Source organism: Mastigoproctus giganteus, chromosome 3 (genome assembly GCF_048544385.1).
Source record: "Mastigoproctus giganteus isolate SK-2022 chromosome 3, ASM4854438v1, whole genome shotgun sequence".
In the NCBI taxonomy this organism is placed as follows: Eukaryota; Metazoa; Arthropoda; class Arachnida; order Uropygi; family Thelyphonidae; genus Mastigoproctus; species Mastigoproctus giganteus.
In genome coordinates this window covers 165,810,188-165,837,500 of record NC_143577.1, presented here as the reverse complement: position 1 = coordinate 165,837,500, position 27,313 = coordinate 165,810,188, and the positions used below count along the sequence as shown (strand labels likewise).

At 36.0% G+C, this 27,313-nt stretch overlaps 1 protein-coding gene across 2 annotated transcripts in view; it reads left to right on the top strand.

Annotated features, from left to right (window-relative positions):
* Ttc7 (tetratricopeptide repeat domain 7) overlaps window positions 1–27,313 on the top strand; it is a 252,039-nt gene that overhangs the window by 193,059 nt on the left and 31,667 nt on the right. For both annotated transcript variants that reach the window (XM_090369480.1, XM_090369481.1), the window contains exons 15-16: window positions 3,530–3,771; window positions 16,741–16,845. In XM_090369480.1, coding sequence (XP_090225606.1) covers window positions 3,530–3,771; window positions 16,741–16,845 — 347 coding nt within the window. The remainder of the gene's footprint in view (window positions 1–3,529; window positions 3,772–16,740; window positions 16,846–27,313) is intronic.

The following is a 27,313-nucleotide window of genomic DNA, read 5'->3' as shown; positions in this document are numbered from 1 at the left end:
ATTTATTTAAGCTATCAACTTCCACAACAACAGATGGAAGTCTGTTCCAGCAATCAACTACCCATCGGCTAAAGGCAAACTGCTGCACATCTATTCTACAACTGTCTTTCCTCAATTTGAATCTATGCCCCCTCGAGTTCTTAGTCTCGGCAAGCGGAAGTATCCTGTCAGTATTGAGCCTGCTGAAACCATTCAAGGCCTTATACATCTCAATCAGATCACCTCGCAGGTGTCTAGTCTCCAGATGCTGTAACTTGCAGAACGTGAGCCTTTCTTTATAAGTGCACCCCTTTGTTCCTCTCACCAACTTGTTGCCCTTCTCTGTACTCTTCTAGCAACACTACATCCTTGCTAAAATGAGACCTTCAGACCTGTATACAGTACTCAAGGTGGGACCTGACCATTACCTTATACAAAGGGATAATCACCTTGTCTCTGCTAGAAAAATTCCTATATATCATTGACAAAACTCCATGGTGTGCTCAGAGAACTTCATATCTGATTGCACAATTACCCCCAGGTCTTTTTCATTCCCCACTTCCCTGAGTGTAGTACCACAGAGTTAGTACATTTCTCCTCTGTTACCCATATGCAGTAATTTGTCAATGTCAAACTTCAGTTGCCACTTCTCAGCCCATCTGCCTAACTTTTCTAGATCCTGTTGCAGTAGCATACTGTCTTTAGTGTCATTAACAACCCTGCCAACCTTTGTATCATCTGCAAACTTGGACATTAAGCCTAATATACCTTCACCGATATCATTGATAAATACACAACAACAATGGGCCCCGCACCGAACCCAGGGGGATTCAGCTAATAACATTAGTCCACGTAGAGCAGTGTCCATTTATTACCACTCTCTGCTGTCTCCCACTCAACCATCCCTTTATCCATTGCAGTAATGCTACTTGCCCTTAATGCCATACCGCTCCAATTTTTACAGCAGTCTTCCACATGAAATAGTATCAAAAGCTTTCCTGAAATCCAAGTATATGATATCAAAATTATTTCTAGCATCCAGTTTCTTTGTGACCACATCGTAGTATCCAATCAGATTGGTCAGACAAGACTTCCCCTTAAGAAACCCATGCTGAGTCTGAACTTTTGATGCTGTCTTGGCTAGGTGATCCTGTATCAACTCTTTAACCAGTGACTCCATTATTTTCCCCAGAACAGAAGTTAAACTGACAGGTCTATAATTATTTGTGTCACCCTTTGTGAATTGGGGATACATTTGCACATCTCCAGTCTATGGGGACCGCCCCTGACCCTAGGGATGCTCTCATAATTAAGGCTAAGGGGTTGCTTACTTCCCTTGCTGCCTCCTTTATTATAACTGGATAGTTCCATCTGCCCCAGATGCCTTTTTTATGTTTAACTTCAACAATTTCTCCTCCACTTTGCCCTCAGATATTACAAAATCACTTAGCTGCCTGTTAGAGTTTGATAAACTTCTGGCATTCCTCTCCTTGAATAACTCCATGTGTGAATGCAGATGCAAAATACTATTCAGTTTATCAGCTATTTGACAGGATCATCAATAGTCGAACCATCTATGTTAAGTGTACCAATCTGATTCATCCCCTTCCTTCTAGAGTGTACATAAGTAAAGAACTCTTTGCTGTTTTTCTTTGCGCCCTTTGCCAAGGATTTCTCATAATCTGCCTTTGCCTGCCTAACCTCCTTTGTGACTTCATTATAGACTAGTTTATATCTGTTGTTGGCTTCTGTGTCACCTGATAATTTATATGCATCCGTGCATTTCCTTCTCTGCCACGAGCCTCATTAATTCATCTGACATTCGATCATTTAGGCCTGAACCTAGAACAGTATTTCTTAGTTGGTATAAAAAGCCTAGTAGCCTTCAAGATTAAATCCCTGAAGGCATGCCATTTAGAATTCACCATTGGTGACATCATCAGTTGATCCCACTCTATAGAACTTAAAATCTGTCTGAGACCTCTGTACACCTTTATGGGGAGAAAAAAAAAAACCTTCCCTTTACCCTTGATCGTAGTTACATCTTTAAGTAAATTCCACATACATCAATACACTGCGATCACTGTCTCCAGTGGTTCCTTTATCTGCAAATTCCTAATGTATGCATCATCAGTGATGATAATCAGATCAAGGTATTACTCTCTCTGGTTTCCCCTTGAACATGTTGCTGTAGAAAACAATCCTCCAATAAATCCACAAAAGTCTTGCTAGCGTGCAAGTGACCCCACAAGTTCCAGTCAATATCTGGAAAGTTAAAATCCCCCATTACAAGACATTCTGATTTACTGGCCCATTCTATTTCTCTGCACAACTGTTCATTGTACTCATCAGCATAATTAGGCCTATAATATAGGCCTACTCTCATTTTCCCTTTCCCACACCAAACAGACTCAACATTGCACTGTCCACTCGTGTCAACTGGATGCACTTCCTAAGATTTTGTGTTTCTTAACTAACAGCATAACCCCTCCTCCCTTCCTATCCTGTCAGTCCTTTCTGTACACATTGTACTCCCCAAATTCCAATTCTGTACTGCTTATATCTATGTGACACCATGTCTCTTATATCCCAACAATATCTGCCTTTGACGTCTTGATCAGCAATTCAAATTCATCAATTTTATTTACTATACTTCTAGCATTAGTGTACATGCAAGCATACATGCACTTGTTCTTACTCTTAGTTATCCTAATACAGCCCATGTATTTGCTTGTTTCATGATAACTCCCAGCAGCTCTTGAAATCCCCACAACTTGCTCTCTAGGCTGCTGCTCATTACAATAGAAGCAGTGCAAGGATCACTTTCACTTCTGCCTACAGTTACTGTTAATCTTTTAGTCTGTGAATCTCTCCCCCCCCCCTACAAACTATCAGTTTTCCGACCAACCTAACACTGCCTCGAAATCATCAGCAAATATTCTGTCACCCTTTCTTCTACCCCATGAGTCTTGCACACTCTGAGCAGGTATGCTATTTATGTGAGTAGGTATGCTATTCCATTGCATTAGCACAATATTTTTTGTAAAAAAATACTTTAAAATTATGTACTTAAGAAATATATTCTTTATTCTGGCACTATATTGGATAATAACAATAAACAACTTTAGAAAAAGAAGCCTTGGCACCCAAAATTTATTTTATTTATTTTTTCCAAATACATTCCTTTCAAAAAACAGCATCATAAAGCAGAGAGCAAAACTCTACAGGAAAATTGTGTGGACATGTGGCACATTTTGCATGCCAATGCAGAGTTTGACTATCCTTATCTGATTTTAAAAAATAATCAGTGATGCAAAGTAAAATTCCCACTGGAATAATTTTAATATTGAAGTTTAAGAGGCATGGCGGAGTGTATGCAACAGTGTAACTACACCTGGATTAAATGGAGTTGGTTTTTGATATGGATAAGCCTAAAAATTTGAGTTTTGAAGGTGATAATCTCAAATTCTTAATGCAGGAAATTTTACTAAAATTTGAATTCTCCATATATTATTGAGTGCTATTTTAATTAAACTTAACTAATTCACAGGGTCACCAGCTGCCAATTCCATTGCTGCTGCTTCTCGTGTAGAGCAAGCTTTATCTGAAGTCGCTTCTTCTATTAGTGGCTTTCAACCAAAACCTGGTCCACAGGCTGTTTGGCTGCTGCAGCTCCACATCTGGCTATTGATTGCAGAACTATACTTGCGATTAGGACAGTTATCTGAAGCTGAGGCATGTATTCATGAGGCATCTACTATTTTTCCTTTGTCACATCAGTTAATGGTGATGGTATGTTCATTTTTGAGTTAATCCCGTAATCTGTTGTATATCAGTAAAAAGCCTCAATGAAATAATGTGCTATTTAGTACTAAAGCATAATTTTGAACAAAGCAATATAGTAAAAGCAAATAAAATTACTTCCATGCAAATGTTGTTTGCTTTTACTGTGTAGCAGTATGCAAAATATGCTTTAGTATTAACTGTACATTAGTTATAAAAAATTTAAAATTTTTTAAAAAAATTCATAGTATTTAACAAATTCTTGCTGTGACTGCAGTATAACTGCATTCTTGTTTAGCTGGTCCTGCATTACTTCTTTAGCTAGTGACTCCATTTTCCTGGAAGAGAAGTCAAGCTAACAGGTCTGTAATTACTCATGTCACTCTTTCATCCCCTATTGTGAATTGGGTGTACATTTGTACATCTCCAGCTTCTCTTAATATGTTTAGATAGATTCCATCTGCTGTAGGTGCTTTATTTATGTTAAGTTTTCGCAATTTCTCTTCCACTTTCTTCTCAGTTATCGCAAAATCATTTAGTTCTCGGTTAGAATTTGATAAACCTCTGGCATCCCTATCAATAAAATTATTCATGAATCAATGTAGATGCAGAATTCCTATTTGGTTTGTCAGTAACCTGAGTAGGATCATCATGTTCAAACCATTTGTATCTAGTGGATCAATATGATTTATCCACTTCCTTCTAGTATTTACATAAGTAAAGAAGTCCCTGCTGCTTTTCTTTGCATTCCTTGCTCAATACCTCTCGTAATCTACCTTAGCTTGTTTAAGCTCTTTTGTGACATGATTGCAGGCTAGTTTATATCTACTGTAGGCTTCTGTATTTCCTGATGTTTTTTATGCATCCTAAGTATTTTTATTTCCTGTCACAAGTCTCATCAGTTCATTTGATATCTATTTAGCTCTAAGCCTTGAAGAATATCTCTTAGGTTGATATTAGACTAGTAGCTTCTATGATTGCATACCCAAATGCTTTCCATTTATAATTTGCTGTTGGTAACTCCAATTGAACCTGCTGCATTGAATTTAAAAACTGTCTGAGATTGCTATAGTCAACTTCACAAAAGCTGAAGCCCTTCTCTTTACCCTTGACAGTAGTTACATCCTTAAGTAAATCCCACATTGATACACTGTGACCACTACCAATCAATGAAGAGTATTGTTTCTTCTCTTTGCCTCTCCAACATGCTGGCGTATAAAACAGTCATTCCTATTAATCCACAAACACTTTGCTATTGTGTGAGTGACAACCAAGTTCCAGTCAATATCTGAAAAGTCAAAATCTCCATTATAAGACATTCTGATTTACTGGCTCATTCTACATGTTTGTACAGTTGCTCATTATATGCATTATAGTCATTAGATCTACACACACTTCTACTATCCTGCTTTGTTTTCTCAGTGCTTATGTCACACCAAACCGACTCTGCATTGCACTGGCCACCCATGTCAACTGTATGTTCAGCCTGCAATTTTATGTGCTACTTAACTAAGACATAATCCACACCCCCACTCCTGTCCCATCTATCCTTTCTATACACATTGTGCTTCCCCCATTCAAATTCTGCATCTCTGATATCCTCCACAATGTTTGTGTTTTATGACTTGACGGGTACTTCAAATATATCAAGTTTATTTACTATGCTCCTAGCATTAGTGTACATGTAAGTAAAGATGCACCTGTTTTCACTCTTAATAACCCCAACATAGTCCATGCATTTGCATGTTCCATGAGGACCCCAGCAGGCTTTGAAGTTCCTGCCACCTTGATTTTCAGGCCACTTCATGCTCTAGTAGCAGTGCAAGAATTGCACTTTCCAAGATAACTATAGATTAATGGCAGTCTGCCATTAATCTATTAGTCTGTACATCACCACCAACCTAACACTGCTTATTAGCATATATTCTTGCACCCCTTCTATTTAAGTATAATCCACTCTGTAAAAACAGTCTTCTGTTAACAAGCACAGTCCACCTGGAGTAAAAGTCTACCACATGAACTTTGCACAATCTGTCTAAAGCTAAAGTGATTGAGAGTGCTTTAATAATGCATGACAAGGCTTTCATCATGTAAATTCATGAAGCATTCATCATTGATGAACTATACTTATCTTATGAAGCAGTAATCCCTGAAAAGTGGTGGATGCAATAGTGAAGCAGTACCGTGGAGACTTGTGGTGGAGTAAAACATGTTTTTTTTTTTTTTTTTTCCTTCTTTTGTAAGTTCCACCTCACATAAGTATATAGCATGCAGTGTTTACTGCTTGGACAGTTTCCATATGCTGTTAATTTTCCACTTCACTTTCTGCATTTCCATTGTTGCAATGTAGTGAATAGGCTGTTTTATAAGCAACTTGCATTTTTGCCTTCATCATCAGCCATTTTCAATCCACTGCAGATGAAAGCCTCTCCAGCAACTTTCCAGTTCCTTCTGTTTTGTGCAATGGCCATCCATTTACTACCCATGAACTCATGAATTTCATCTGTTATTTCTGTCATTCTGTTATTTTCTTAGTCCATCTGTCATGTCTTCAAGCTGTGTCCTGCCCAAGACCATTTTAGTTCTTTAGTTTTGATAAGAATGTCTTTTACTTCAGTTTTCTGCCTAATCCATGTGTTTCTCTTCTTATCTAACAGTCTGATTCCTAATATAATTTGTTCCATTTTTTGCTGTGTAGTTCTCAGCTTTTCTTCCATTCTTTTGGTGAGTGCCCAAGTTTCACTTCCATAAGTCATTGAGAATCCTGTCCTAAAGCCAGCTTGCTCTTTCGGTTGATTCTCATCAACCAAAAGAGCAAGCTGGCTTATCAACCATTTTTGGCTTAGCTCACATTAATGTGAGTTTATTCTTAATGTGTATATATCTTCAACTGTCATGCTGACCTTTCAATATTTGATCATAATAATTAACTAGTGCATGCCACTTTTGTTTTTCTGTGCAGTACGCTACAAACACCAATAAAATTTGAAAAAAAAAGGGAGCAATTGATGAGAAGTGATAACACACATTTCATCCCGTAATTCTAAGACTGCATTCATGTTCGTGGTAAAAGTAATTCAACAACATATTTTATTGCCATTATAAAATAATAACATTTAAGACTTTCACACCTTTCTGCCTTCTGTCCTCAAATGCATGTTCAGAATGTTGGCTTGCTCTTCTTTGACTCTGTTACTCATTTTGTTTGCAAATAGAAGGGTGCAGCACCTGGGGATCATAGCAATGTTTTTCTTACAGTATATCACCAAAAGGGCTCATCCTGCATAAGCTCATGGCTGTTAGAAATTTTCTGTCTGAATTTTCAAAATACAGGAAATATCAGTACAGTATAACAAATTCGTGCAGATGAACACAATATATTTGTTATAATGAAATTCAATAAAAAAAATTTGGAACAGTAATTTACAATATTACAGAATGGTTATAACGAAACTTTTTAAATGCAATTTTATATATTTAAAAAGAAAAAAAAAAAATTCTCCCCCTTCCCCACTTGTACTGAACAAAACAAAATTCGGCTTGGATGGGGGGGGGGGGGAGAATGCAATTTCATGTTTATATATAGGTAAACACGAAATTGCAGCTTCATCCATTTTAAAGTTTTTAAAACTATAATAACCTCAATGGTCAAGTGATGCCAATGGACACTACTGTACCTCTTCAAGCAAAGATCTAAACAAACAATTTCAGCAGTGATGACTCATCCTCCAGCCCATTTCACTAAATATGTAACTGCATAAACAACACCTGTCACTTCCAAAATTACTTAAATGAGTGTTCAGAAGGTAGACAGATGAAAACCATTGATCTCAAGTAGACAATTAACTGCTAAGTTAGTAAAGCATTACCAAATGGTAAAGACCAAAGATCCAGATGTGTATTTCATATTGTTTAAAAGATTTTATTTTAAACAATACAATATAATGATTACATTTCTTCATAGAAGTATGAATTTTTATTGGACCAACTGATATTTTCATTACCAATGTTATTCATGAAATGAACAATTATTACATAAAGATGCACAGTAAGTTGCATAGGCGCCCCCGTAGCCAGGTGGGAAGGAGCAGCAGTGCGTAGCACACGTTTCTTGATTAGACCGGGGTTCGAGCCCGTCACCATCAAATATGGAGGATGCGGAAAGGTCAGGGAATGACAGACGCATATTCCCGGAGCAATATGGCCTTAGTTGCTAATGCTCCTAAAAACCAAATAACAACAACAGTAAATTTGTGTGGGATGGAATGTGATTTTGTCAGTCTGGACTTCATTATATCAAAATTTTACCATATACATCAAAAAAGGTTTTACATTTTCAAGTACTCTGGCATGTCACTCTCAGCATTTTATGAATTGTTACACACTGTTGAGTTTGATTGATGTGAATGTATTACTAACGTGTAAAATTCTCTCCCTCTCTCCAGCTGAAAGATTAGCAGTAACTTTAAGAATAATGTTGTTTGTTGTAACTGACTATTTAACAGAAATTTTAAAATTTATGATATATATATAATTGATGTAAGACCACATTTCATTTTTTTAAGAATTGTTTATCAACGAATGTGAAAAGAATCATTGCTTTACGGCAAGTACAGAGGAATTATGCAGAATGTACATAACTGCAGGATATGATTTCATTGGCTGATCTGAGTAAATAATGTTATATCAATATTTCCCAAAGTGTAGTCTGCAGCTTAGTACCAGTCAATGATGGAAAAATCTTGTCCCAAGAAAATAAATAAACCATTGATGGTTTATTCCAGAATTCTTCAAGGAAAAGAAATAAAAGACAAAAAAAAAAAAAAGAAAGAAAGAAAGAAAGAAAAGAAAAGTTGTTCCAGAATTCTTCAAGGAGGAAAAAAAGTACCAGTATGCAAATCCATTGCACAGTATTACACTATTTTATTATTATTATTTTGTAATGAAAATATGTCAGTAAGTCACTCCTATGTACTGCAGAAAAAAAGCAGATGTAAGGGCTGGATTTTAATGTGTTCAAGTCAGGAATAGAGAAATGTAGAGTATGTGTTTTCAAATTTATTTGCTTGTCTTAAAACTTTGCACTGCTATTGGAGTTGCTTCACACAATTGTGCTTTATCCCTGCAGTTTCAGGTTATGACTGGCTCCAGGGTACTTTCATGCCTCTATGGAGAAAGTGGCTTGTGATGGCTGAATTTCTGCTGGTATTGCAATAGCAAAATATATTGCAATGTGTTGTTAAAAAAAGTGTGGTATTTCTTTTCTTCCTTGATGAATTGCCACAAGCAACTCACTGGTTCATAATATTACTGCTTAGATAAGATTAGATTTACTAATCTTATTGAGTAATCCTGAGTTTTAACATTGTTAACTTCAAGTTTTGAATGCTAAAAAATGAAGAATATAAAATGAAATGAACCTAGTATGGAAAAAATTGTTAGACAAGTCGGATATTTCAGAGACTGCTGGGAGTCATTACAGTAGAAGTAAACACATGGGTTGTGTTAGGGTAGCTAAGAATAGAAACAGGTGCATGTATACTTGCGTAACACCAATGCTAGGAGTTTGGTAAATAAATTTGATGAATTTGAGGTATTGCTCAAAGCATCAAAGGCGGATATTGTTGAGATATCAGAGACGTGGTGTCACACAGATATAAGGAATGCAGAACTGGAATTTGGGAAGTACAACGTCTACAGAAAGGATAGACAGGGTAGGAAGGGAGGAGGGGTTATGCTATTAGTTAAGAAACACATAAAATCCAAGGAAGTGAAGCATGGGAAGGGAGGAGGGGTTATGCTGTTAGTTAAGAAACACAAAATCCAAGGAAGTGAAGCCAGTCAACATCGCTGGACAGTGCAGTGTCGAGTCAGTTTGGTGTGACATAAGCATTGGGAGATCAAAATTGAGAGTAGGAGTGTGCTATAGGCCTAATGACTCTGATGAGTATAATAAGAAACTGTACAGGGAAATAGTGGGCCAGTACATCAGAGAGTCTTATAATGGGGGATTTTAATTTCCCAGATATTGACTGGAATTTGTGGGTTGGTCACTCGTACACTAGCAAGGCTTTTGTAGATTTATTGGATGATTGTTTTCTTCATTAGCATGTTCGGGAGGCAACTAGAGGGAGTAATACTCTTGATTTGATTATCAGTAGTGATTCTTCATGCATTAAGAATCTGCAGGTAAATGAATCACTAGGTGGCAGTGATCACAGTGTGCTGAAGTGGGATTTACTCAAAGAGGTAACTATCATCAGGGGTAAAGGGAAGGGTTATTGCTTTTGTAAACGCGACTACGATGGTCTGAGACAGTTTAAATTTTATACAGTGGGACCAACTTAAGATGTTACCAACAGCAAATTCAAAATGGGAAGCATTCAAAGAACTTATCTTGGAAGCTACTAGGCTTTACATACCAACTAAGAAATATTGTTCAAGGTTTAGGCCTAAATGGATGTCAGATGAACTAATGAGACATATGATAGAGAAGAAAAATGCATGGGATACATATAAATGAACACATGACACAGAAGCCTATGATAGATACAAATTAATCTGTAACCAAGTTACAAAGGAGATTAGGCAGGCGAAGGCAGATTACAAGAAATCTTTGGCAAGGGATGCAAAGAAAAACAGCAAAAAGTTCTTTACTTATGTAAACTCTAGAAGGAAGGGGATGAATCAGATTGGTCCACTTGATATCGATGGATCAACTGTTGATGATCCTGCTCAGGTAGCTAAATGAACATTTTGCACAAAATGAACAAACTAAATGAATATTTTGCATCGACATTCACACATGAGGAGTTATTCAGCGAGGGGAATACCAGAGGGGTAGTCAACTCTGGCAGTAAGCTAGAGAATCTTGTAATAACTGAGAGTAAAGTGGAGGAGAAATTGTTGAAGATAAACACAAGAAAAGCACCTGGGGTGGATGGGATCTATCCAGTTATATTAAAGGAGGCAGCAAAGTAAGCAAGCAAACCCTTTGCCATAATTATGAGAGCTTCCTTGGACTCAGGGGAGGTACCCATAGACTGGAAATGTGACCCCAATTCACAAAGGAGGATCAAAGGTTGACACAAGTAATTATAGACCTGTGAGTTTAACTTCTGTTCCAGGAAAATTAATGGAGGCACTGGTTAGTATTAGTATTAGTAACAGCCGCATGGTGCAAGAAAGCCTATGGCTTATGCTGCACCAGCCAAAAAAAAAAAAAAAAAAAATTAAAAAAAATAAATCCGAACAAAACAATGATAAAAACAAAAAAATAAATAACTAAATAATAATAATTAATAAAATAAAAAATAAATAAAAAGGAAATTAAACCTATCATCCTATGTGCTTCCCTTACCCGAAAGTACTATCCAGATGACCTTTGAATTTCCCCAAACTGTCGGCCTCTACCACCCACGAAGGCAACTTATTCCAGTAATTTATAACTCGCTGGCTAAAATAGAACTTCCTGCAATCCAATCTAAACATTTCCCCCCGTAACTTGAATTTATGTCCCCTAGTTCTAGCATCATTTATAATCTTGAAAATTTTGTCCTCATTCATTTTACTGATGCCTCTCAGAGCCTTAAACACCTCAATCAAATCTCCTCTAAGGTGTCTAGTTTCCAAACTCTGCAACCCACATATTCGAAGTCTTTCTTCATAAGGACGCCCTTTTGCCGATCTCACCAGGCGAGTTACCCTTCTTTGCTCCCTTTCAAGAAGCTCGATGTCTTTCTTCAGGTGCGGTCTCCATACTTGAACACAGTATTCCAAGTGTGGTCTAACATAAGCCTTATATAATGGGATTATCACGTCCCTATCTCTACTTGCAAAAGTTCGATAGATCATTGATAGGACACCATGGGCCTTCCTTGCAACCTGTTTACAATGCTCAGAGAATTTCATGTCTGACCGTATCGTAACACCCAAGTCCCTTTCCTCCAGTACTGGGTTTAGTTGAACTCCACCAAGTGAATAAGTTTTTTTGGGATTACTGTTTCCCAGGTGTAATACCTTACACTTTGTTGGATTAAAGCACAGCTGCCATTTTTCTGACCATTCCTGAAGTCTATCTAGGTCTCTCTGAAGAAGCTCAGCTTGACAGTGATCATTAACTACTCTCCCAATTTTAACATCATCTGCAAATTTAGACATCACGCCCTCTATCCCTTCATCAATGTCGTTTATGAAAATTAAAAACAACAGTGGTCCTAATACTGATCCTTGGGGAACCCCACTTCTTACATCAACCCAATCTGAGGAATAGCCATTTATCACAACCCTCTGCCTCCTGCCCTGAAGCCATCCTTCTATCCATCTAAGGATTTTCCCAGTGATTCCAACCTGTTCCAGCTTATAAAGCAACCGCTCATGTGGGACTGAGTCAAAAGCTTTGCTGAAATCTAAATAAACAATGTCGAAATTATTCCCTAAATCCAGCTCGTGAGTGACCCTTTCGAAATAGCGAACCAGATTTGTTAAACATGATTTTCCCTTTACGAAACCATGCTGAGTATCCTTGAGAATTTCAATTCGATCCAAATGATCCTGAATTCCACCCTTGATCATTGCCTCCATGATTTTCCCTACTACTGAAGTCAGACTGACAGGTCGATAATTTCCAACTTCACTTTTAGAGCCACCCTTATGTATGGGAGATACATTTGCACTTTTCCAATCCAAGGGAATCTCCCCAGAGTCTAATGATGCTCGCATAATTAGCCTCAATGGTTCAATGCACTCGCTTGCCGCCTCTCTTAAGATTATAGGGTATATTCCATCAACTCCAGGAGCCTTACTGGTCTGTAGGCTCGAAAGTTTTTTCATTAAATAATCTTGCGAAATTTCATTAAATAATCTTGTTAAAGAAACACTGCAGGATCATCTAGACAAGACTTCAGTTATAGCTCGGACACAGCATGGTTTTGTTAAGGGGAAGTCTTGCTTGACCAATTTGATTGGATACTATGATGTAGTCACAAAAGAACTGGATGCAGGGAATAACTTTGATATTATATACTTGGATCTTAGAAAGGCTTTTGATACTGTTGCACATGGAAGACTGCTGCAAAATTGGAGCAGTGTGGCATTGGAGGCAAATTGCTGCTATGGATAAAGGGTTGGTTGAGGGGGAGAAGACAGAGTGGTTATCAATGGACACTGCTCATCGTGGGCTGATGTTATTAGTGGAGTCCCTCAGGGTTCAGTGTTGGGTCCATTATTGTTTTCTGTATTTATAAATGATATTGATGATGGTATATCAAGCTTAATGTCCAAGTTTGCAGACGATACAAAGGTTGGCAGGGTTGTCAAGGACACTACTGACACTATGCTGCTGCTGCAACAGGATCTGGAAAAGTTGAGCAGATGGGCTGAGAGGTGGCAAATGAAGTTTAACATTGACAAATGTAAAGTCCTACATATGGGAAACAGCAACCCCAGTGAATGGTACTACACTGACAGTGGTAGAGAATGAAAAGGACCTGGGGGTAATTGTGCAGGCAGATATGAAGTTCTCTGAGCAGTGCAGATGGGCTGCAAGAGTAGCTCATGGTGTTTTGTCAATGATATACAGGAATTTTTCTAGCAGGGATAAGGAGGTGATTATTCCCTTGTATAAGGCAATGGTCAGGCCACACCTTGAGTACTGTATACAGGTCTGGAGGCCTCATTTCAAGAAGGATGTAGAGCTGCTGGAACGAGTACAAAGAAGGGCAACAAGATTAGTGAATGGAACAAAGGGTTTCTCTTATGAAGAAAGTTTTGCAAATTAGTGTCTGGAGACTAGGCACCGGTGAGGTGATCTGATAGAGGTGTATAAAGTCTTGAATGGTTTGAGCATGCTCAGTGCTGCTGGGATTCTTCCTCTTGCTCAGAATAATCACCTTAGAGGGCATAAATTAAAATTGAGGAAAGACAGATGTAGGATAGACGTGCGGAAATTTGCCTTTAGCCTGCAGGTAGTTGGTTGGTGGAGCAGACTTCCATCCCTTGTCATGGAAGTTGATATATGTCAATTAACTGAGCAGTTAATTGTCTGTTTGAGATCAGTGGATTTTCATCTCCGTACCTTGCTGAATGCTCGTTTGAGTAATTTTGGAAGTGACAGAGGTTATATACATATTTAGTGAAACAGCTGGTGTATGAGGCACTTGTGTTGAAATTGTTTGTTTACAGCTTCACATGAAGTATGTTAGTGTACATTGCATCAACTGATTAATAAGGTTATTATGGTTTTATAAATTTGAAAATGGAAGAGCCTACAGTTCTGTGTTCACACATATATATATCCCCCCCTTCCCCTTTCAGGCAGTATTTTGTTCTGTTGAATATAACAAGCAAGGAAAAAAAAACAATTTTTAAATTTTTTTATTAAAAATATATAAAATTACATTTAATAAGTTTTGCTATAATAATTTTGCAAAATTGGAATTTACTGTTCTGGTTTTATTGTTTACTGCATTTCACTATAGCAAATGTATCGTGTTCATCTGCATGAATTGATTATACTGCACTGCTATTTCACTGTAAGTTAAATTCAGATGACTTTTTCTAATGATCATATGCTCATATGAACAACCCATTCAGCAATATACTGTAAGCAAAACATCATCATGATGCTTCCAGTGTTGCACCCTTCTAATTGCAAACAACAGAGACAAAGAAGAAGAGAAATCTTTCATTTCTGGTGCATGCATTTGGGGACAGAATGGAGAAAAGTGTAAAAGTCTTTAAGCGTTATTAAACATCTGAAGTGAATATCTTAGGTGTTATAAAATATGCCTTCGAATTACTTTTGTTGCCAGTGTGAACACAACCTAAAAGTTGTATGTGGGTAGATGGAATTCCTTGTTAATTAATCATTTTTGATTCTCCAAATAAATGTATTTTATATAAAGTACAGTTGAAGCTCTTTATGATGACCTTTTCTTTTTAATGTCTCAGCATGCTATATGAACCATTTGGTAGGACTCAGCCAATTTCACATAAACCTAATGCTATTTTACATTTGTTATAACAACCTTGAATAATGAACAAATTCTCTGTAATGACCCAAACATTTCCACCAGTATCATGTGTTGTACTTTTTTAATTGTAATAATATTCACATATCAAAATGAAAGAATGCTAATTTATTGAAACCAATATTAAGCTTTTAGCTGATCATAAGAAATCCCTCATTGGTGAAATGAAATTAACTTTGATTAGAAGTTAATTTCATTATGCAGTCTATACAGACTGTATGATTATTGATATGGCTCCTATGTTCCCATAGATGGAAATATTTTAAATGATAAGGTTGAAGCATTTATATGTTGGATGATTATTAAAGATTAAGTCTTCCAATGGATTGTTTCAGAAGTGACTTAACATGAGATGCCTTTCAAAAAAGTGCAGCTGTCAACACTGAAGTTGCAAAGGAACAGAAGGAGAATCATTTAAAAAATGTTTAGTTGGCATATGACCTGAACAACATTTTGAATACTTACAAAACTGGACTTTTTTTTTAAAGTTGCTACTGGATCAAATGCTTAAAGGTGAGAAATGAAGCATTGGAAAAAAGTCAAAACAACTGCTGATCATTTGCTTAGTGGCAAATGTCTGGCACATAAAAGCTTCCTCTTTTAATCATTTTGGAAAGCTCTGATGCTTTAAAAGTTTGAGTATATTAATGACTATGTATTGAGCAAACCAAGAAGGTTGAATGGATGTCATCAGAAATCTAAGAATGGAATGGAGACTTTTTTATTACAAGATGAGTGGGGAGAAAAAAAAGTTTTTACTGTTTTTAGATAACTGCACTCCTCATTGCCAAGTGAATGACCTATGTGCAACTCACTGTTGACTACCTGCCACCTTGTATTTCATCAGTTCTTTAGCTGCTTGATGAAGATGTAATCCAGTGCTTTAAGAAAACCTTTGAAGAATGCTAATAAACAAAATCGTGAGAACAACAATGTGAAATTGGCATGCTGCTAGCAGTGTATTTGTATTTAGCATAGGATGAGGTTGATAAAAAAGATCGCAAGCTGCTTCAAACATGCTGGATTCATTGCCTTGAATGATGCAATGAATGAAACTTTTTGCAAAGAACAGTTTGATAATAGTGAATACATTTTTGAGGATGGACATTACTGCTTAAACTTGGAAATATATTTTGAAGACTTGACAGATAGAAGACTACATAGACATGTTTCAGGATATGCATGAATGAAAAGGACTCATTGCAAATGTAATGGAACCTAATGGACCTAGAATGTAATGGAATTGATTTGATTTAAGAATTCTTGGGGCAAGAGCTACTGCGGCTAAAATGCGCCTGTAAGATTTTATACAACGGTTTTGTTCTAATTCGTATATATAATGGAATTGTAAATGTAATGGAAATATGTAGCGATGAAAAGAGGAACCTATTGTAGCTAAGCAAGAAGTTTTATTGAAAGATACCCATCAAGGATTAGAACTTGTGCAGCCTAACTGTAAAAGCGAATTAACTGCTATCATGTTAATTTATTTTTCCTCCACAATTCTTTTTTTAAAACATGCTCTGCCACTGAACAGTGCATTTTGACAGATTATTTTAAAATCTGAAACACATGAGTGTGTACACATATACATAGATATGTACCACTGTATGCAGTAATTACTGTATATATATCTATCTATAAATAAATCTTACCAAACCATACAATCAATACTAAATGTGCGATCTTCATTTTTTTAATGTGTTACATATTCAGAATTAGATTATACTATATTTTATTAGCAGGACTACACTAAACGTTCAAACTTTTCTTTGTTCTTCTGTTGATTTTTATCAGCTAGTAATATAACATCCTTTCAGTATAACTTTTTTTCTATTATTATTATTATTCCCTGGGATCACTATAAAGAGCTTCAACTGTATACGTGCATGCAGCATATGTATAATAAATACAAATTAAAGCTAACAAAGCTGAAATCTTTGCATAGAGAGGCATGATCCACGAACAGAAACGGGAATATTATGAAGCAAAGATATGTTTTCAGAATGCTGTTGCTGTAAATCCTCTCCATGTTAAGGCTCTTCAACATCTGGTATGTGTAATCTTTTTTAATTGCTTTGATTTTGTTATAGCACTGAAGTTATTTTTCACTTTGTAGAGTGTATTTAAAATTGGTCTTAAAAAAAAAAAAAAAAACTGGTGCTTGATTGCAATGATTCCAGTCAGTATTGTTTTAGTCTGCTAATTTTATGTAAATATAATAGAGATCATATAGACCAGCAGTTCACTACATTTTTTGACTTGCAAACACCTTTCAACATAATATTTTTACTGCAAACCACTAAGCCTATATTCTCAGAAATCTTATAGTTCTGAATTTTTATTATAAAATATTTCCAGTACTATGTTTTTATAAGCGATATTGCATAATAATATAAAATTATACATAACAATAGGTCTTTGAGGATAAAAAAAAATTTAGTATGGAAAACATTTATTTAACACTATGTACTGTAAGATAAACTAATTATAAGGAATTGTGAAAGATGTGGTTACTTTATATTTAATTTTATTTTACTCTATTGTTTATTATTAGTTATTTTTTGTAAATCTAAGCAGATGCCATTACAAATATTTTAGTGCAAACCCCCTGGAACACTTGCGAGCCCTCAGTGGGAACCGCTGATATAGACAGATTAATTACAAAATTCATGTTACAGAAAAGTTACCATAAAAATACTTTAACGTACTCTAATATGGCTTATTTTTTATTATTATATATTTTTTCGGTGAAGGTAAAGAAAGCCTGCATGAGAAGTATGCAAAAGTTCAATGAAATTTACCGGTAAAAGTACTTTGCTGTAACAGCATTTGTATTGTTGCTCACTTGGTAAACACACGGTGGGTGTTATTGGTCAGGAGTAGAAATTGAATCCCATGGGAGATTGAAATCCTTCCGAAGTGGGGGGTAACCTGATCTTTTTTTCTTAAGAATCACTGGTGGACTAGTGGATAAATTGTTTATTAACAAAAAAAAAAAAAAAAGAGGCAAAGGAAGGAAAAAGCATATGAGAAGCACGGCAAACATCGAAAAAGTTTACTGGTGAAACTACGTTACGAACATTTTTTACGATGCCAGAACTTCCAATATGACTGTTCGTGATTCAATTTGTGATTCTAAAGAAAAAGTCAGGTTACCCTCTCCCCCCACTTTGGGAGGGTTTCAATTTCCCATAGGATTCAACTTCTACTCCAGACCGATAACACCCACCATCTGTTTACCGAGTGAGCAACAATACAAATGCAGTTACGGCAAAGTACTTTTACTGGTAAATTTCATCGAACTTTTGCGTGCTTTTCGTGCAGGCTTTCCTTTACCTTAGCCATTTTTTTTTTTTTATAAAACAATGAGCATTTTGCAGGTTTCCTATATGTCAGTAGTGGTTTGCATGAGTGAGCCTCAATGAAGTGTGGCTGATTGTTTATAAATGGTATGGGGAAAGCATGTCATGCAATTCTCAGTTATGGACCTTGAGAAGTTGGAGTGAGTTTTATGCATACTGATGTTCAGACAATGTTTAAATTTCACATGTTTGGGAAACTCTAACAGTCATAACCTGTTTAAAGAAAGCTTTGTGTCCTTCACCCATCAGACTTGTTCTTGACCATTCCATATCTCCATTAATGGTGTATTTTGTATGTAGGTTGTTTTGCAACAAGTTATGAGTTGCATTATGTCAGAAGCAACCTGAACTGCTGGAAATGGTGAAATTTTATTTTCAGGATATCACAGCATCCCATCACCATCAGAATTGCAACAGATCTGGAATTAGGAGGTGTTGCAAACCCTCCTTATTCCCTGGAACTTTGTGTGGATAAAGGAGCCATTTTGCAGTGACACCAGTTTGAATCTGAAAATTTTGTAGAGTATTTTGATTGATCATCTGCTTCACCAATGGTAGCAATGCATCAATATTTAAAAAAAAAAAGTGTTGTTAGCCCATCTTCAGTACGAAAATTGATCTTTTATATGTAAAAAAGCATTAATTATAAACTGTATAAATTTACATGAGGACCTCTCTGAAACTAATGCCTCAGATTTTTTCCTGCTTGTGTGATAGTGTCAGGTGAAATTTTAAATGCTACCATCAATATTGTGTAATTTCAGTGCTGCACAGTAGATGGCACAGCTGTAGTAATCTATTAAAATGGAAAGTGGCAGCAGTGTGTTATTGATTTCCTGAATATGCAGAAAATTGCGTACAATAACATTACAACTTTTAAGAACATTTATTGGGCCGACTGGGCTAGCCAGGTAGGTATAGTGCCTGCCTGGCAACCCAAAGGTCGTGGGTTCGAATCCTGCTTCGGGCTTGGATCAAAGTACTGCAAAAAAAAAAAAAAAACCTTGGGAGGTGCATTATGGCCACAGAAGCCGATGTGCCAACAACTACCAAAAAAAAAAAAAATTAACATTTATTGGAACATGACAGTCTGCATGAGCATTAAGTGGTGGGTAACACATGACAGTGATGGTGGTAGTAGTTTGAAGGATATGCATTGCATTGCAACAATGGGAGGAAATGAGTGGAAAGACTAGTGCATTAAGAAAATGTGAGAATAGGCTTTAATGCTTTGAAGACAATCTGAGATACAGGAAATTGTGTGTCAGGTAGGTTTAATGAATGCTAACGCCAGATCATGAGAAGTGAAAAGAGAGTTCAGGTTTGTGCTGACCTTCTGGAACAGTATGGGACTCGGGTACAATGCTATGAACTGGCATGAAAGCAGCGGTCTCTATGCAATTGTGACACAAGGATTCATTGATAAAGAGGAAATTTAAAGCTTAGCCATCTGCTGGAAAGATCATGTGTTCTGTTTTCTGGGACAAGAGGGGGTTTACTCTTGTTAATTTCCTGGAACAGTGAAGACACATACAATAATTTCTGCTCACTGTATGGAAACATTGAAGAGTGAGCCCAGAGAATAAAAAATACCTCATCCAGCATCCTGACAAAAGAATACCATTGCAGAATTCAGGTGACCGTTTTGTCTATGGGGGGGGGGAATCGTCACCCATGATAATGTCGTTGCAGCTGTCTGTCAAGAAGTGACTCTTGGTTGACTGATAGCAACTCTTATGAGAGGTGGGGAGGTTACAGGTTTTAGTTCATCAGTGTAGAAAATACTCCCCTAAAATATATACAAAATGGCAGTGAATATACAGAAAAATATGTTACAATATCAGGGGTTGATGATTTGTTTAGAATCATCATAGCAAATGACTTAATGGCACATATTTGGTGGAAAGCTCAGTGATAAACCTCAACTCAGATATAAACTTAGCAGATATATGAAAACATATCAGTTCTCTTTCTCTCTAGTCTAAATCTTATAAATTACTATGATATTGAGAGTGATCTGCAGACCTACAATGTCCCTTATTTTAATACCATATATTCTTGATTGTAAAAGTCATGTCTTTTTGGTAAGTGAAATTTTATGAATTTTCATAGAATAATTATTTTTATAAAATAACTGATTAAAAACATTCTGCCAACTTTGTTTTGTGGTCTTGTCACAAATAATAAAAAATATACACTGAGTGATCATTGAATTATGATCACCCCTATGAAAACTTAATGCGATCCGTTGACTACGAGAGTGCGCAGTTAGTCGACCTATGTAGCATAGATAAGGTGTCAGTGGTTCAGTAGGTAGTAAAATTCTGGGCGTGATGGGTAAAAGGAAGGATTTATCAGACTTTGGTAAAGGACAGATTGTGGGTGCTCAATGAGCTGGTGCCTTTATTTTCCAAACGGCTTAACTTGGGGGGGGGGGTGTTCGAGAGCCTCCATAGTTAAAGTGTACCAGAACGGGCATCAAAATGCTCAAACAACAACCCTACAGCAAAACTGCAAAGGTCAGCGAAAGGTTGAAGTTAGGGGTGAGTGCTGGATCAGACGACTTGTAAAGCGAACAGGCACAGCACTGTTGAAGAGTTGACTACTCAATACAATATGGGCCAACCCGGAACAATATCTGGCATGACCATGCATTGCACACTCACACGTATGGGCTATACCAGCAGACGACACATACAGCATCCTCTCCTAATCAAGGTTCGCCTGGTGCAAAGAGCATGCAAGTTGGATGCTAGAAGACTGGAAGGTGTGTTGGTTGGATAAGTCATGTTATTTACTCCACACCATAGATGGTTGTGTATGGATTTGGTGTCAACAACGCGAGGCTCTTGATCCATCATGCACGGTATCAAAAGTGCAGGCCGGTGGAGGTGGTTGTATGGTGTGGGACATGTTTTACTGGCAGGAACTTGGACCCCTGGTGCATGTGGAACAACGTATCAGTGGTCTCCGCTATTATCAACTGCTTGCTGACTGTGTACATCCCACTATGTTACACTTTTTCCCGAATGGCGATGGTGTCTTCCAAGATGACAATGCACCAAGCCATTGGGCACTTGTTGTGCAGGAATGGTTTGAGGAACACAGTTCTGACTTCCAGCATATTGATTAGCCTCTGAATTCCCACAGATACCAATCCCATAGAAGTTGTGGGATGCTATGGAAAGGCATATCAGGTGTCTGGATACACCAATCAACTCCATACCTGCATTGCTGACTGCATTACACACAGCTTGGTTGGCATACCTCACAAACGCTTCCGACATCTTATTGAATCAATTCCACGTCTGATAGCTGCTGTACTGAGGGAAAAAGGAGGACCTATGAAGTATTAGGTAGAGAGTCATAATTCAGGGTTAAAGTAAGAAATTAGTGATTTTTTCATAATCACCAACCAACTTGGTGAATTTAATAAATATTTCTCTAGTTTAGTAGTCATTTGTTATGATGATTAAGTGTTGGTAGTGAATGTATTAAATAACAATGAAAATTACTTTGGCAATTGATAGTTTATATGCTGAAAAAAAAAGACATGCAAATATAATACAATTTCCTTTATTTGCTGACTATTAATAAGCTATGTGAAAAAAAGATGTTTTTGACACAGCTTATCAGTATTCTAATATAATCATCGACCATCATACTTGAGTTTCAAAAAGAAAGTAATAAGAGACTGATAAGTAACAAAAAAAAAAAAAAAAAAAAAAAAAACAGTAGATTAAATTCATTGAAAGAGTGTAGCTCACCTGTTTTTAATTTTCATTTATTCATGTTGTTACAAAAGTTCTCAGCCACATGGTGGGTCCATGACTGCCAGCACTCAGTTGCATCCCATATCTCTCTCTCTATGTTTTGCCCTCTATTTCAATCACTCTCAAATGATCAGTAAACATTCCAGTTCCTCTTTTCTTTGTCTTCTACTTACTTCCCCTTCAATTACATCTCTTAACACCCCTCCCAATACATATCCAATCCAATTTTTTTTTCCTTTCCTTATAATGTTTATATCTATTTTCTCTTCATTATGTGTCTATTTCACTCCTTCAAGCTTCCACATCACTCACATGCCAGCTCATAAAAAATTACACTCCATGCAAAACATTTAAATAACATCTTCCTTTACTTTATATGCAGTATTTTCCCACTGACATCTGCTTTCTCTTCTCAAATTCTATCTTACATACAATTCTAGTTTTTGATTGTTCTTCTGTCACTTGTTAGCAGATCTTTAGATACAGCAGACTCTCGATTTGCTAGGATCAGATTAACCGGGACGCTTCAAGACTCCAAATTAAAAAAAAAAAAAATCAACCAGAAATCTTAAAATTCAAGTAATAACTAGAATAGGTATAAACTAGGGCTTGCAAATCGGTTAAATCTGGTTTTCATATTGAGTTGTTAAAACCGAAACCAAGCTTCTAAAACCGGATTTGAATATTTTTTTAGTTAGCCCTCGAATATAGTTTTTTGTTACACACATTTTCTTTTGTTTGTCCGTTTGTCTGGATCGTTCAACAGCTTTATGTTTTAAACATGTTTTGTATTTTATTTTATTTTATGTTTAGTTACGAATCTCATGGGCAAGTGGCCCAAATCTAGGAGAGGTAGCTTTTTATCTTCCCACCTGTATCTTTTGAAAATTGCCTCGTTTACTCTTCATTCAGTGCTTGTGGGAGTGACGTATAGTCACTCCCGCAAGCATTGAATGAAGCATAGTCACTCCCGCATATATTGTGCCTTTGTTATCTTCAATATTTTTATTTAAAATTGCCGGTGATATAAATTCCTACTAATTAATATTTATTACTCTTAATATGTCTAAGATGAAATCAAATGTATGGAATTATTTTGCTCAAAAAAGCAAAGATGAAGCACAATGTTCGAAATGTCAGAAGATAATAAAGTCGTCTGGAGGATCTACATCATGTTGCATTTAAAGAAAATGCATCAGATTGACATTAAACAAGATAACAGTGAACCTCCTGTAAAAATGGTAAGAACATTAGAAAACTTTATCATTAAAAAATCTATGGAAGAAGAGATTTCAAAATTAGCTGCTTTAGATGGATTTTCTTTTAATTCAATTGCCAAGAGTGAGTTTATACAATCAAGCCTTCACCTTCAGAGAAATAAATACGATAAATTACCACCAGCCTCAGTGAATGGAATTAAAAATATGGTTCTGAATTATTATAAAACTAAGAAAGAAGAACACATTCAGCATTTCAAAAATTCATTGGTTTTGGGTGCACGGTATTCATTGACTCTAGACGAATATACGTCTATACAAAATAAAAGGTATATGAATATAAATGTACATTCAAAAGACAATCATTGGTCATTAGGTCTTATTGAGATTAATGGTTCACTTGATAGCAGAAGAACTGAGCAAATTGTGAATGGACACTTGAAGGAATTTGGTTTGAACTTGGATGAGGATATTGTTGCCTGCACTACCGATGGAGCAGCAATGATTAAGTTTGGCAAGAAAATTACGCCTAATCATCAACAATATATAGCCCATTGTATACATCTGTCAGTTATAGATGTACTTTATGAAAAAGCAATCAATTATGGTGCCACAGTCTCTGAGTCTCCCAAAGACAATGAAGAAAATGAAAATAATGAAGAAAGTAGTGAAGATGAAGAAGTTGAAGAAAGACAGCAAGGCATGCTTTATCAAACCGACTTTACCGATGAGCTCATTTATTTCTTCAATCCAATGGCCAATATTGCACAAACTATTAACAAAGTCAGAAAAATTTGCAAGCTTTTTCGAAAGTCGCCTACCAAAAATGACATATTACAAAATTTTGTTAAAGCAAAATTTAATGGGAAAGAATATAAACTTATATTAGATTGCAAGACTAGATGGGATAGCTCATTCTAGATGATTGAGAGATTTTTGAAATTGAAAAATTGCATTCCAAATGCTCTATGTGCAGTACTGTCAACTGAAGCTGTGTCTGACGATGACTGGAAAACACTTGAATTGCTATGTGAAACTTTGCAACCAGTTGAAATGATTCTGAAGGCTATAACCTCAGAAGATAAAGATTACTTAAAGCAGAGTCTTCAATAGAATTTCTGCTTGCTAAGCTTGATACAGCAGAAAACCCATTTGCTTTAAAGTTTCACCAAAGCCTTTTGCAGCATTACAATGCAAGACGAAATTGCCAAACCGTGGCTTTGCTGAGCTATCTACACAACCCCAAAAAGTTTAGGAAAGAAGATTCAGGTTCAAGAACTTTTGATTTTCCAAGTAAGCAAGTTTTGAAAAAGCATGCTGAAGAGATTTATCAGAGATTATTTGCAAAACATTCCGAAGGAGTCTTAGCGTTGAATGAAGAAACTGAAAATAAACGTACTGTTCTTTTAGAAGAAAACCAAGAGTCATCTAGTTCCAATGTCGGAGATACACTCATGCGAGAGTATGATAGTGTAATAAAGAGATTAACTGAAGAGCCTTCAAAATATTCGAGTGAATTGGAAATCATCAAAGAATTTAAAATTTTGGAGGCAACTAGCAGTAGAAGTGAAAAGCTGGAGAAAGTTTATAGAGCACTGCTGACCATTAAACCAACAAGTGTCCAATCTGAGAGAGTGTTTTCGATCACCGGTCTTTTTAACACAAAAATAAGGTCAAGTCTATCAGGAAAAATGCTTAATATACTGTGTTTTTTAAAGGATCATTTTCAGAAAAAAGCTGAGCAATAAATAGTAAAGTAATTTCCCCAAGCTGTTTTTTTTTTCACATTATTTTTATTTATTTATTATTATTATTATTATAGGGCTTATTATTTTTTTGTTTACTATACAAGAATATATAGTTTTTATTCAAAGGATTTGAATACAATTTGTAATTTTGTATAATCTCAAGCTGGTTACCTTTTTGGAGCATTTTAATTTTTTTACTATAAGAGGTGATAGATTTTGTTTAAAAGATTTGATTACGATTTGTACAATCTACCCAAGATAAAATAAATACTTGTGTTATAAGCTTTTAATTATTTTCCCTAAGTCTGAGAAAATCGGTTTTAAGAGTTAACTTCGGTTAAACTCGGTTTTGAAATTTCTCGGTTTTATGCAAGCCTTAGTATAAACAGATGTTTTGCAGCAAAGTTGTAAATAAGGGACAAGAAGCAGCATTACAAGTCGGCATTGGGAGATTTGCAACCCCTGCTGTCTTCACACCTGCCCCTAAAAAAAAAAAAAACTCCAAATATTTAGTTTCTTTTAGTGTGTCACGTCGATAGTTGTGTTCCGTCGCACCGCTAAAGGACAATTTTGTTTCGTTATTTATGTCAGGGATGTTGGAATTTTTTTTTTTTTTTGTTTATAAATTGAGAAAATGATGGGCAACAAAGAGTTGTGCTTTCAATTAAACAAAATCTTGAAATTATTCAAAAGTTTGAAAATGGTGCATCCGTTAAATCTCTAATGAACCATTATAATGTTGGTGACCAAATCATATGCGACATTGTAAAAAATAAAGAGAAGCTATTAGATTTAAAATTGACATTGTAAAAAATAAATGCGTGTCCAATACGTGAGTAGTACACGCTAAGTTTTTTTATCTATCACCATACTTTTTACGTAGGTTGCTGAACATTTTTCGATACAGTAAGTACCCGACTTATGTAGCTTCAGACTTACATTACATTTTTTATATATGACTGAAATCTTCAGTCATATCAAATACAGTAAGTCCCCAACTTATATTACGTTATTTATATATTTTTTTTTATATGAATGAAGGGAGACACATTTCACCATAATAACGTAAAACCCCACAGAATTCCAGCTATCGGTATCATCGCAAATGCAAGAAGATGCCGTTTACTACCCGTTTATAATGAATTGCACTAACAGAAAAGCCCAATAACCCAGAAAGTGCAAATTGTTTTTATTGTTTTATGGCAGTGACCACCAGAAATATGCTTTAACAATATGTGAGCTCGCGTGAGGTGATAATCATGAGTTTTTTTGCCTTAACCCTGTGAAGTTATTTTCAGAAAATTTAATTTTGACTGTTATCATGGTGTCGACTAAGAGAATAACTGGCAGCGGTACTAGTAAATCTACCAAGAAAAGGAAAGTGATCGATTTGGATCAGAAAATTAAAATAATAAGGATGTATGAAAATGGCTAAACATTAACAAGTATCGCGTGAAATTCAGATTTGTCAGTGGCAATAGTGAACACAATAAAGGAGAAAGACAGAATACTAGAAGCAGTGAAGCAATCAGCACCAATGAAGTCAACGAAAATAACCAAGGCTACGAAATACAAATTGATTTTTACAGTACAAAAACTATATAATATCGGCGTAAAAACACCATAGACAAAAGACAGTACAAAATCATGCGTTTTTTCTTCCTTTTATGTTTTCTTTTCTTATTATTATTATTAGCTATATGGTGCAAGGAAGCCTGAGGCTTATGCTGCACCGGCCAAAAAAAAATTCCCAAGTCACCCTGACAGAGAGAATGTCAAAAGTAGATGGGAATCACCATGAAAGAGAAAAATGATGATATCCAGCTCAGGACCCTAGGTATCCCAAGCCCATACTCACAAGATGTGAGCCCTTGGGGTTGATATATGTGCCATTCTGGCTACTTCACTTCTGTCCCCAGAAAAAGTTTTTAATTGAGCTAATTAAAAATATATAACTATTTTTGGTCTGAGGATATTATGTGGTTTTTAAAATTTTGGCATATTAGGGATATAGTAGCAATATTTTATTTTTCATTCCCGAGTTACGTAAAACTCAACTACGTAAGAAGTCCTGCAACGCATCTCTTACGTATGTTGGTGATTTACTGTATTTTTGGATTAACCGAGAAATCAATTATCCGGGAATTTTTTACTATCTATCCCAGAAAATTGAGGGTCTACTGTATTTGTATTTATCCACTTGTAATATCCTCTTTATTACAATTGAATTGTGGTTCCACTTTAGTCTTATCAAAATTTATTCTCATCCAATATTCTTCACAACTTTTTTAAGTGTCCCCACAAAATCTATATCCCCCTCTTCATTATATAATAGCATCATACTTTGTGTATAAAGTTGCCATCTATACAATTTTACCCACTATCTTTACAAAATCCATTATCTCTGCATATATACGA